Source organism: Oratosquilla oratoria, chromosome 12 (genome assembly GCF_046742065.1).
Source record: "Oratosquilla oratoria isolate Oo_2021 chromosome 12, ASM4674206v1, whole genome shotgun sequence".
In the NCBI taxonomy this organism is placed as follows: domain Eukaryota; kingdom Metazoa; phylum Arthropoda; class Malacostraca; order Stomatopoda; family Squillidae; genus Oratosquilla; species Oratosquilla oratoria.
Window position 1 is genome coordinate 39765245 of NC_134788.1, and position 13755 is coordinate 39778999.

The window sequence follows — 13755 nt, forward strand, 5'->3', positions numbered from 1 at the left end:
TTGTACTGGGATGGTTTTGGTGTACCCTATTATTTTCATTGCTTTATTTTTGTAGTGTGTGATTGTTTCCCTGGTGGAAACCATCATGTGAAAGCATAATCAAGTGGAATTCTTAAGAATTATTTGTAGACTGATATTTTTGCTGTACAAAACAATGTTTTTTTCTTTTTAATATATTTTCTGTTGGATTTTCAATGTTAGATCTTTGGCACATGGGCAAAAGATAATGTTTTGGAAGTGATGACTAAAATTTCTCCTCCCAATTAAAGGGTTTTGACATTTTATTTTACCATTGGATGTTCCTGATTAATGATTGTCAGGAGTTAGCGGTGTTATTGATTTCTGGAGTGAAGTCTCAATTCTGTACCTTTGTTTTACTTTGTCTAAGTAAGCCTGTGTTCTTAGCAATTATTTTGTATTCATAACATTGTAGAATGTGTACACTATGCTTATGGCACAGTGCATCAGGCCTGGGAGAGGAAGAAATACCATATTCTGCGGTAGTTAGAGACTGTTATAAGTTATAACAATGAATCTTTTAATTTGGCCACCACTTACAAGGGGAAACAGGTTTTTTATATTACACACATACATATATTTTATATATATATTCAAATTAGTTTTGAGGCAAATATAAATACCTAGATCACTCAAAACAGAGAACTTACTACAGTTTTAAGGATTACTCAAAATACAGCATTGGGATTTATTACATTTATTACAGTAAATAAATCAACAATATACAAATATTTAAGAGTAAATCACAAAATTGTTCCACTTCCTTTTCTATTAATACATTGTATCAAAGGAAACAGGTTGTCAAGTGGTGGCATGAGAGGTAATTATTATTTTTTTTTAAATCCCTCTGGTAATGGATGACATGTTTCATTATCCAATCCAACAATCACAAATTGGAAACCGATACCTACGAATTGCTGGTCCCAGAATTATGTACATGATTGTCTTGAAAATAAACAGTATAATTGATATGACAGCAAACGGAAAAAAAATCTCATTTTCTGGGCAAAAATAAGCCTTGTTGACAATGAACCATTACCATGTATGACTTTGTAGTTGGTTGGTTGCCAATGTCCTGTATCCTTTCTTTCCTGAGCCCTGTGCTCTCAAAGGTTAAGCATTGGAAATGGAAAACTTTAAATTTGTTATACATCATGCTACACCTAAAATACCACAAATTTTATCACAAATGACTGAGTTATACCTAGGAGATATTTCCTTTTAAATGCACATACCTGCAGTAGAAAATGGCACTGTATACAATATACTGCACATACAGTACTGGGTACTGTATTTGGTGCTAAGGTATTGTATTATTATGTTTATGTGATAATTTAAAATAAATCTTGATTATATGCCATAAATGCATAAGAAAAAATCACATACTTTAATGGTATGCTATTCTATAATAATAATTCATAAATGGATAGGTTAAATAAATAATATAAACACACATTGTTTTATTTACACTATATACACTTTTATATTTGTATGTCATTCAAGCAGCACAACCAAGTTATGGAATTCAGAGGGATATACATAAAGATGAAGAACACCAATACATCCAAGAAATCTTTACAAAACTGGAATTCCTGGAGCTTGTCATCAGTTCAAAAGAATGGCAGAAAAAATTATGGACAACTGTAATCAATGCACTGAAGCAGCCACTAGGATTATACTAACAATACCTTCGTAACTTGTGCTTGGGTGCTCAAGGCTAGCACCATGGAAGTGATATGCAAGAACATCAAAACTATAAAAGAATTTACAAAAGTGCGAGAGAAAAAGGACGAAAAGGACATCAAGGCTGCTGTCTACAAGTGTAAGAGATAAAAAAGTTTTGGTGAAACATCGTGTAACCTCAAAACATGCATTCATAAACACTGCAATGTTTGAAACAATACCACTAAAAGGTGTGGACTGGAATAAGGCTGAGTTAACCCATTCAACTCCGATGACAAGATGTCTTGTCATTTGGTCAAATAAAACAAAAAATCATAAAACACCAAAATGTTTGATCAAACACCAGAAAAATATGACGTCAGTCCTCGCTTCGCTGCGAGCGAAGCGAGGATTGACGTCATATTTTTCTGGTGTTTGATCAAACATTTTGGTGTTTTATGATTTTTTGTTTTATTTGACCAAATGACAAGACATCTTGTCATCGGAGTTGAATGGGTTAAATATGTGCGACTGACAGGATAAGGAGTAAATATCTGGATGGAGCAGTTCAGTGTCAAATACAGTCAACCCTAAATTTTATGGATATCAAATCAACATACTTTATATTCTATGGACTTCATCCAATACTGGACAATATACTCCATATTGGACCAAAGTACATTAAATGAAAATAAAGTCTAGTTGGTAGGCACATGCTCAGGACCAGTGAGCTGTGTGTGGTTTGCCAAAACACCTGTTAGCAAAGTTCTTTGTACTACATTATTGGTATATAATATTGATGTTAAGTTTTAAGCCCATATTATGGTGAAATAAAACAAATTTATCCAATAGCACTTTTACATCCAATGTAAATCTGAGGTAAGTTGAAGGATTAATGCCAAGCAATGGACTTTTTCAAGCAACAGACTGGTCTGTCTCCTTTTAATCCATAAAATCAAGAGTTGAATGTACTATAAAACAGAATAAGGGAATGTTTAACATTGCACCCCAAGTAATTCAATTATTTCCTGTGGTGGAAATGGTTTTGGAAGGCAAGTTATGACTTGCCCCAGCCAAGCTATTTGACCTTCCTGAACTTTCCTGTCGCTTCCCTTTCCCACCCCACCCATATTTAAACACTGCTTAGAATAGATAGCACACTGTTGTGTGGTGCGGATTTTGAAATTACTGTTACAAATCATGTTGCCAGATTAAATTGCAATAAGATAGAAAAAATATCAAATATCCTTTGAATTTAACTCACATTAAGTCCAAAACATGTAACTCAAGAGTTAAATATATGCATGCATATATGAATATAAATACATACACACACAACTCAACCCTCAATTTAGGGGAGTTTGGGTTTAAAGGAGTCCATATTCTAAGGTATTATATATTTAAAAAATTGAATTTCATGCAGCAGATTTTATGAATATAGAATTCCATAAACACAATATTCCTTAAATCAATGGACAGATGGTAAATTTCATATATAAATGAACATGCATATGTGAATGTATTATATAACCACTTATACAGTCTGTCCATCACAGCCACAATCACACTAAATACCATTTATTATACCCAAACTCTAACCAGACATGTTATTTTTTTCTCAGCTTGATTTGAAACATATTCCCCTGAGTAATGCCTGATCACATTTATTTTTATATCCTAATTTTGCATTACTTGAACAAAAGACAATTTAATACTCTCACCATTAAGACAACCAAAACTCTCAGCTATACCATCTCAGCTTTCTTTTCAGAAGAACTTCACTCTAAAGGATCATTCTCACTGTACTCAATTGGGTTACCTATATTCATTCTGGCTCTTCTTTAACCATTACTTGAACAAAGGATGGTGCAACATGCTCACTCCCATGGCTGGAGCTCTCCACAATGCCATCAAAACTACCTTCACAAGACTCGTTGTAATAACACTCATCCTCATCAGGTTCTTCCTTAACTGGGAGCATAGTACCCTGATGCAATGCCTCATTATATATTCTCATTTCTGGCTCTTCTTTGAGCACTACTTGAACAAAGGATGAGTCAACAAGCTCATGCTCCCGATGTGAACTCTCCACACCATCTAAACCACCTTCTCCATGTGACTCATTACAAGGATAATTATTCTCATCAAGGTCTACCTCAACTGGAGGCATAATCCCTTGTGGCAATGACTTGTTACATATACTAATTTCTGGCTCTTCTTTCAGCATCACTTGAACAAATGATGCTCCTAAATGCTCATTCTCATCATGACTGGAATTCTCTACATTACCCTCTAAACTAACTTTTCCACAAGATTCATCCTCATCAGGTTCTACCTTGCCTGGAAACATAGTCCCTTGAGACAATGTCTGGTTACACAGAGCCATTTGAATTTCCTCTTTGAGCTTTTGAACAACAGGTCCAACAAGCTCACTATCATAAGGTGTGGAACTCTCAGCAACATCATTCAAACTACCTTCTCTGTAACTATAATCATCATCAGCCTCTTCCTTTGAACCCTTGTTTGTCCTTTCTTGAATCATCCACCAACTAGTTTCAGCACCTCTGTGCGACTCCATATGTTTACTCATTCCTCTAGAAAAGGAAAACGTGGCCCCACAAATATTACATTTGTACGGCTTTTCGCCAGTGTGAATCCTCATGTGATTTTTCAGAGCACCACTTTGAGAAAACGAGGCGTTACACTGCGTACATTTGTGAGGTTTATCTCCTGTATGGACCTTCATGTGTGTCATCAATTCATGAGATTCGGCAAATGTAGCATCACACAGTGTACATTTATGTGGCCTTTCACCTGTGTGAATCCTCATGTGCCTCTTCAAAAGTTGAGGCTGAGTAAATGTGGCCGCACAAAGATCACATTTATAAAGTTGAACCTCAGCGTGAATTGTAATATGCTTTTTCAAATGACATGAATTCATAAACGAAGCGTCGCACATCGTACACTTGTACGGCTTTTCGCCGGTGTGGGTCCTGATGTGGTTCTTGTAGCTACTGGAGTGCGAAAATGCACCGTCGCAAAAAGTGCATTTATACGGCTTTTCTCCCGTGTGAATTCTATTGTGAATTTTCAATTTACACGAATTGATAAACGAAGCCTCGCAAATCGTACATTTGTAAGGTTTCTCGCCTGTATGAACTCGCATATGAATTTTCAGTTTACACGACTTGACAAACGACGAGTCGCACAGAGTGCATTTGTACGGCTTTTCGCCTGTATGACTGCGTATGTGTTTTTTCAACTGACCCGATGCGATAAACGAAGCCCCACAAACATCGCACTTGTGCGGCTTTTCTCCCGTATGGATCCGAATGTGCATTTTCAAATCAAATGACCTGCCAAAGGAGGCATCACAAAGTCCACATTTGTGTTTTTTTCTACCAACCTTCGAAGGGGCTGCAGTATTAAGCACTTTGTTGTCTGTAGGCTTCCTAGTAACATCATCTAGCTTCTCCATTGCTTCTAACTTGATTTTCCCAATCAAGGGCAATTCTTTTCCAGCAAAGGACTCCAGCACTGTTGTTGAACTGCACCTTCAGAAAAAGATAAATTATTCAAAATTAGATTATCTTTACATAAATTCTATGTGTAAGATTGGTAGCCATCTACCTCATATATACTACTCAGCTTTATGATGAAACCATGTATTGAATTAAGCTATGAAGAAATATTGATCATTCCATTCATTTCTTGAACATACATACTGCATTTCCCACTACTGTATATAACACTCATACAATTTGGCTAGAAATATTCAGGAAAAAATAAAAAATAAACACATTTTCTCCCTGACTTTTGTAGCCCATCCCTCAGATTTTGGTTCAAGATTATAAGATACAGGGTATTCTCTTTTTGAACTACTTGAGTAAAACATTCAACTTTCCTTTCAAATACTGATTTATATGCACTTATTGCTAACCTGTGACTTAAGCAGTTTAAATAATAGAGGTGCACCCTAGGCTACTGTAGCCCTGTGTGGACTGGGAGCATTCCTGAATGTGCCATCAGGTTTGATGATAACATTTGGCTGTACAATAACAACAGAATTATTAATTTTATTTCAGTATGTTTGGCCTCTACTATATCACTAGTTGCATTAATATTATATAAAGCACATTTCAATATTACAATGTTGAATCATAATTCAATTACAACATAAATATAAGAAATAATATGGCACAGTAACTCTCTCCAAAGTGGGACAACTGTAAGCAAGTGGTAACAATATTCATTCATCAGAGATAAATATTGTTATCAGACACACAAAACACTAGCTTTTCTATATTTCAATTTTCTTTTAAAATAAAATGAAATGCACATATCACATTACAATTATTCCTGATTTAATACACAATAAACTTGTTGCATATATTATATTACCATTAATTCCAATCAATATACAGTGTACTATATATACATGTAAAGTACTTATTACCTACAGGACAAAGTTTAATAGATTTATGGTTTTAATGCATTGTTCAATTAGTTATTCATCCACAATAAGCACCAAGGAACACAATGTTATGGTAGATATCATTCTCACAGTCTTCTACTATCTGGAAACAAAGTAAGGATTCTGAATAATACCATTTGTGGCAATTGGTTTTTATATCTGGAAGCAATGGACAGCTATTGAACAATGTACTTTGGCATCATAGCTACCAGTTTTCATATTCTAAATTATGTACTCATAAATTGATTCAATTCTAAAGTGGGGAAGAACATGGGAGGTGGATCATGCATTGGAAAGGTTGGAGTAGGTAAGAGAAATGATAAGAGTTGAGATGCTGGTAAGTTTTGCAGAGAACTACATGAGAACAATGAACACTTTCTCCAAAAAGTATGTTGTTTATAAATGGACCTGGAGAAGTCCAAATGGAAGAACAAAGAACACTTCATATTAGATGACAGCATGAACAATGTTACAGCTATAAATAAAGTAAATATAAGTAGTGGCCATAGAATGGTAAATTGCACATCTAAATTCAATTTCAGAGCAAAGGAAAATAAACTAGTTTTGCTTAAGAAAATAAGCTATAAAGGTTAAGGGTAGCAAGAAGATATTTCAATTAGAAATTAAAAATAGATAAGAAGCTCTAAGAAATAACAAGGATACCACCAAGGGTATGAATTTGACTTTAGTGAATCCATAGAGAAAGTAGGGAGTACAAAAAATTAGAGAAAGCAAATATTTTCAAGGTTATTACAGATCAAAACCTGGAGGGATGAAATACAGAGTAGAACTGAACAAGCTCATTAACAAAGGGCAGGGATCAGAGAAAAGATAGAGAAACATAGACCATATTAAGAAAACTATTAAGAAAAGTAACCATATTAAAGGGGCTGAGTGCAGGCTAGTTTTAGGGAAATCTCTGAAAGATCAGATCTGAGGAATCATAAAAGGCAGAGGCAAAATAAGTAAAATAATTTTATCAAGAGCTTTACTCATCAAATATGGTGGCTGAATCAGTATAAATTCATCTGTGGACATTAGAAGTGTACTGGAAGTTACAAATGAGGAAGTAGCATTGCCTTTAAAAAGTATGAAATGAGGGAAAACAGCACCTGGGGAAGATGCCATATTGATAAACCTCCTGAAGGAGCATTGTAAATTAGATCAGCTCTATACCCAGTTTATTTATCAGGAAAGCATTACTGGATCATAGTGTAATATCAGTGATTTTACTTCATAAGAAAAGAGATCAGAAAGACCAAAGTAAACAACCAAGGGAAAAAGCAGGTTTTAGAAATAGTATTCAACTACAAACTATTTGCAGACAATTAATCAACTAATCAAGAAAACAACAGAATATGATAAACATCTTGGTTTAGATTTTGTACATTACAAAAACCTTTAGACTAGGTTGAAAAATAGCAATACTAAGCTGAATATGCACACAAGATGTAAATGAAAATATTGCAAGGGTTCTAGGGAACATTTATGCAATACTGCTGTAATTTGAAAAGAAAAAGTTTGAGATAGGAATACAACAAGGTGATAGAGTTTCACCCTAGCTATTTATAGCTTGCATGGAAGAGATTTTCAGAAGGTTGAGTTGGCTTGAATATTAATAGTGAATATTGTAATCACCTTAGATTTGTGGATGGTATTATTCTTAGTTTATAAACAGCAGAAGACTTGCAAGATATACCAAGTGATTTAAACAAAAAAAGTTTTACAAGTAGTTTTGAAGATGAATATGAGTAAAATCAAAGTAATTTTATTGTTCTTTATATATTCATCTTCTTGTTTTCACTTGACTTTGCTGTAAGTGTGAAAAGACATGCATCAAAAGTGAGTCTCAATATTCTAGGATTCAGTGATAGAGGTTGGACATCAAGTACAATTGTTGACTATCCTTATGATTCATGGTTATTGGGGATAAGCAATGTCATTGTGTCTGACATCTATTTTGTAGTTGCTGTGTTGGGCTAAAATCATCATTTGCATAGATGAGGCTCTGACATTATGCTCTGGGTTTGATGTGGGGAGGTCACTCATGAATAAATTAGTATTGGTGATATCCCTCTACAGAGAACTCTGTTACTTGATGGATAGTTCTTCTGTGAAAGTGCAATATCTACCAGCCTGGAAATTTGCCAACCATATATCAATGTTATATATGTTTCAATATACATTTTTTGACATGGCTGTGTCACAACCTTTACATTTGTTGCTACTAGTATTGTTATATCTGGTAGCACTTTCTCTTTAAAGACCTCTAGTACTTGTAGTGACAATTGTGAGTGGTATGTTGTTGGAATGGCCCTCTTGTATCCATGCTGATTTGGGAAGTGGGTGTTTATGTTTCCTTTCAGTCTGCCCACTGGTATGGATATAGTAAATAGGAGGGAGATAGGTCTACAGCATACTGGGTTTTCTGGCAATATGTTTAGTTTTGGGATGAGAATCATATATCATTGATTGATTTATGGAACTTTTGGCTTGAAGGCCAGAGAATTATATATGCTCATGTAAAGAATGTGCCAAGTGGTTGACAAATTACTTTAAAGCTTATATAAGAAAAGAGGCAAGGATATACTTCTACATTATATGATGATATCTCATCTGCATGATGTATTTAGACATAAAAGATCCTAGTGGATGCCCAATTTGGATTTAGGAAAGGAAGACCACCTAACCTAATCTCACAACTTATATAAAATTAAATTAGCCTAACCTCTGCAGTATATAATAGACATAAAAGATCCTAGTGGATGCCCAATTTGGATTTAGGAAAGGAAGACCACCTAACCTAATCTCACGTAACTTATATAAAATTAAATTAGCCTAACCTCTACATTATATAATGATGTCTCATCTGCATGATATATTTAGACATAAAAGATCATAGTGGATGCCCAATTTGGATTTAGGAAAGGAAGACCACCTAACCTAATCTCACATAACTTATATAAAATTAAATTAGCCTAACCCTACTTAGTCTAACATTCTTATCTCTTAACCAACCTACAAAATCAAACTAAAATCTTAAGCCATCTTGGTATGTTCCCTTTGGATACCCCAGTGGCTTCAGTCCTAATTAACCAGGGTAAAAGTCCCCTGCACATGCAGAGGGGTGCATCATATCTAAGTTGATATAGCCCATGGTACTGTTCCTGCAGTTGTGAGTGCATTACCTAACCTAAGGGGAAAGTTCCCCTAGACAAGCCACCCCACCCCCCCTCCCCTGTGGATTTCCCAACCCTGACTGTGAGGCGGGTGCTGCCCTCAGTAGAAAATATATTACCCTGGCAAGGGGGATGGCTCCCATGGACCCCAATATGCTAAATGTTCCTTTGCCAAGTCGGAAAGCTGCACTAACCCTCATATAGTATGTGTTATCTTCTTCAATTCATATTTAGATAACATCCTTGAGCTCAGATGACATATTTTCCATCACACATATTAAACACCTCTAAATGAATCAGAAATCATTATTTGTACAACTGCTCCTTGAAAACTTATCTCCAAAAAATGTAGCATCCCAATTTCTTTTTAATTTAGTGACTTATTCTTTCATCACAGACATCGTGTTTACACTTTTACAAGATCTCTCATCTCTTTAAATTTTAATTGTATATTATTCTCCATACCATAAATCATCTGTTAAAATCTTAACTCTGTGAAAAAGTGTCTCACTATAAACTGAAAAAATAATTTTTTCATTAAGTATGTAATTTTTTCAAACCATGTGTGTATTAACATTTAAAGAGAAATTATTTGTCAGTGGCAATGAAATGAAAATGTAAAATGAAAGTATGCACATGTCTGTGTGTATATATATAAATATATATATATATATATATAATACATATATTCATATAACCCGCAGTCAAGAATTGGGAAAGTAATATTACTTTACCAAACCTACCTAATAACCTAATAATTGGATAACAATTTCATATTGACAATAAAACAGCATTATATATATATATATGTGTGTATACATAATATATAAATATATATATATATATATTGCAAACTACACATACACTGGCAGCAAGAAATTAATATTCACTGAAGTTACACAGAAGACATCCCTTTAATGCTTACTTCATCCAAGCAAGTTCATAATCATCAAAAAAAGGGTATAAGAGTATGCCACCAACAAATAGAAAATAATATACATAAAATCTAACTACGTACCAAGGGCTTTTACCCCCTTACCAGGGAGGTAATCAAAGTCATAAAGCATACATCCACTCCCACCCATTCCATTCCCATCAACCACCAATGCATACATAAAATTGATATATAAATATTTACATATATATCCACCAATTTTCCCATAATTGTAAGAGATGTATGGTAGTAATGAAGTAGATGACATAACCACTGGTCTACAATGGAAACTAATATCACACCTGAAGCTATTTGACGACAAGTTCCATTTTGCAATTCCCTGTATGACTAAAAAATTACTGAATGACCTAAGATGTGCAAAGGAAAAGTACCCACTGAAATATGATCATAGGTAGAGACCAGAGGTAGGTAAACAGGATCCAGAATTGCAACTGTCACCAATGTTCGGAATTGCTGACACATTTGAAGTTTTGTCCATAGGGCTGAGGGCCTCTTTGGAAGGCTTCTGTAAGATTCCCTCTAATATTTTTCAGGTAGATATGCCTTTTTAAATTTATTTTCATGGCAAATCCTGACATTCTTGCCCTCACCCTGAGAGCTTCTCTACCCTGCTTTGTATCAAGTGATTCGTCCTAAACACCGAGTCTATTATAATTAAAAGCAATCTCCTACTTAGAATAATCACATTAATACTTCTCCATAAATATATTCTTGCGTGCCAAAAACTAAAATCACACTTACCCTTGCAGGAGGGCATAAATTTAATATAAATTCAAGATTGAGGGTTAGCCGTTACATATCACCTAATTGAAAATGTCTACTCGACTTATTTTCTAAAAGTGTGAGATGATGATAACATACAGAGCAACTATGAGATATTCCGTTGCAAATATTATGTGAAAACTTTCACACTTACTCCAATTTATCCTTTTACAGAGTTTGACTTTTCTGTGTTTATGTCGGTTAATAACCTCTCCATTGTTGACCAAAACTCTACACTTTTTTCGTTCCGAAACAAAACGAAGTCCTTATAAAATTTCTTCCAATATAGTATGTACTTTATAGCACTTCTTATTTACATTCATTTTAATCACTGTATATGTTAAGATGTATATACAACTCCTCTGCTGCAATCCTTAAAGTCATTTTGAAAATAAACCCAACACAATGTTTTCAAAGGGAGTGTTGATGTATTGATTTTGCCTAAGGTCTTCCTCTTCCTAGTATGAGACTATAGTAAAACATGTTTACTTTTCAGCTTGCACTTGACATATATAAATTTGTTTCTTCTTTTGGACATATTGTTATATATCAAACAAAGGGGTGCTATCATATATTTTATAAAATGGGTAAATATAGGCAAATATAAACACCAACTTAAAACTACGTTTGACCAATGGAGGCAGAGTAACGGGATCGTACGAGGTTATTAGCGTAATTGCTATCCAGTATTTGTTTATTAAATTAGGTAAATACAGCAAGACAGGGAAAACAAATTACTCTTGTCTAGATGGTACACGCTCGATGCATTGTACAAAACAGAGGGTTGCCACTCAGCATGAGTTTAAACAAATGCGCCAGTTAGATCATTGGATTGACTATTTTAACAATGAAGTAATTTACTAATAGTGTTTATGCAATTATGGATAACCTTAACTACTTTCATGTACATTTTTATGTGACTTTTCCATCTGACTTTTTTATTCATTATTATTGTCATTTTTATTTAGATGTACTTTACATCAAATAAACTAAATCAAAAGGGACACAATTGTCTCCAAAATTGATTTTTTTCCTGCTCAACCAACATTGTCTCTCGAAGAGTATATTCTTGAACGTTTTGCCACAGGAAATTCTGAATGACCTAACCATAAATATTTGACAAGGAGAATTTTATAATTCATTAGATCTTCTTTTATATGAGCATCATATATGCCAGTTTTGATTTAGTTTCTCAATATATTTCTGTTTCTAAATTACTACTTCATTGGTCTTATAATAAATTTCCACTTTCGCTGATAGGATTGCAATTTTATCATGATTAATGTAATAATATAGAGTGGAACTTATATTGCAGAACTGAATGGATTTGTTCATCATAGAATGTTTATCACTTGTCAAAAAAATTGGAAAGGGGAAGGGCATCTAAATTAATTCTAAGTTATGTCAAATACAATATGCCACAGGGATTAGGTTTTCCTCTGAACACATTTTGAGCAGACTTCATCATTACTTCTTCGCAGTGCCCCCTGAGATCTATTCTTGAGCAGGGATCACTAAGTTTTTCTGACAGTGAACTAGATTGCTGAATGACGAACGTAGGCAGCATAATCATTTTGTTCAATACATTACAGTAAATACTTTTTATATAAAAATAAAACAGCATTTGGTATGGTCAATGCGACGGGCCTGCTCAACTGACCTCGCAGATCGTAGTTTGGTGACCATTGCACAAGAGGAATCGATGCCAAGTGTGAGGTATCTGCTGAATATATATATATATATATACATATATATATATATATATATATATATATATATATATATATATTCAACCACATTAACTTTTTACTTTTAATTCCATATCATCACGAACGAGACTGACAATACGCTCGTCGGAGACATATACGGAAACTGATACGAAGTGAAGCCAAGGGCTCGAACCTCAGCTACAGACGTATCAAAGTAACAGTGACTAAGCACTGCGCCATCAAGAGAGATATAAGTCGAGTACAATTTCTTATGTATGCTCGAGCCACATACATGTACACAAATTTTGTGCTCAACCCATCCCCGTTATGATGGTACAATGGTAGTATATGCGCGTGGGCAAGTGTTATTCATATATATATGTATACACACACACACACACACACACACACATATATATATATATATATGTGTGTGTGTGTGTGTGTGTATTCCAGTTGCTTTATTGCTGCTTTGTTCCTCTTGTCACTAACACAAATTTACGGACGATGTTGCGCGACTGTAGAGGCAGGAGACTGTGATATCTGGAAGTCCTTAGTTCGAACCTTAGTCTAGGTGGTGCAGTTCCACTGGAGTACCCCAAGGATCAGTACCACAGTTCTTAATGAAAAGTCCCACTGCACAATCAATTGGCACTAGGAAGTTGGGTTTATGCACGTTCTTCATTCCAAGTATTTTGCCAGCCATTTCTTGTGGTCATCTGCCTAAATGATCAGATAGTGTGTATTTGGGAACTTTGTCGAATGCCTATCTTTTTTTGTCGCCCTGAATCTTGTGGTATCTTTTCGTGGAACCCCTCTGATAATTGCTGAATGATCTTTATGAGAACTGTGCTAGGGAAGTGAGGACCTTGACTCCATGTTAAATGGGGTAGGTGGGCAGGTTTGCTTTGACTGTCTATACCAGGGTTTCTCGACCTGGGATTCGCGGGACGGTATACATGGGTGCTTGGATGACTAACGAAAGATTACTTAAAA

The 13755-nt window shown here is 34.7% G+C and overlaps 1 protein-coding gene across 2 annotated transcripts; it reads right to left on the reverse strand.

Moving 5' to 3' along the window:
- Positions 1-2159: 2159 nt before the first annotated feature.
- Positions 2160-11505, reverse strand: LOC143031481 (uncharacterized). 2 transcript variants are annotated; one of them, XM_076195388.1, is made up of 2 exons: positions 11205-11505; positions 2160-5234 (listed from the first exon to the last, which is right to left on the reverse strand). In XM_076195388.1, exon 2 carries the CDS (start codon positions 5156-5158, stop codon positions 3506-3508), a length of 1653 nt encoding a protein of 550 aa, XP_076051503.1. In that variant the 5' UTR covers positions 5159-5234; positions 11205-11505; the 3' UTR covers positions 2160-3505. The 2 variants fall into 2 exon arrangements, with proteins under 2 accessions (XP_076051503.1, XP_076051504.1); XM_076195389.1 differs by lacking the exon at positions 11205-11505 and adding an exon at positions 5621-6931.
- Positions 11506-13755: the final 2250 nt, after the last annotated feature.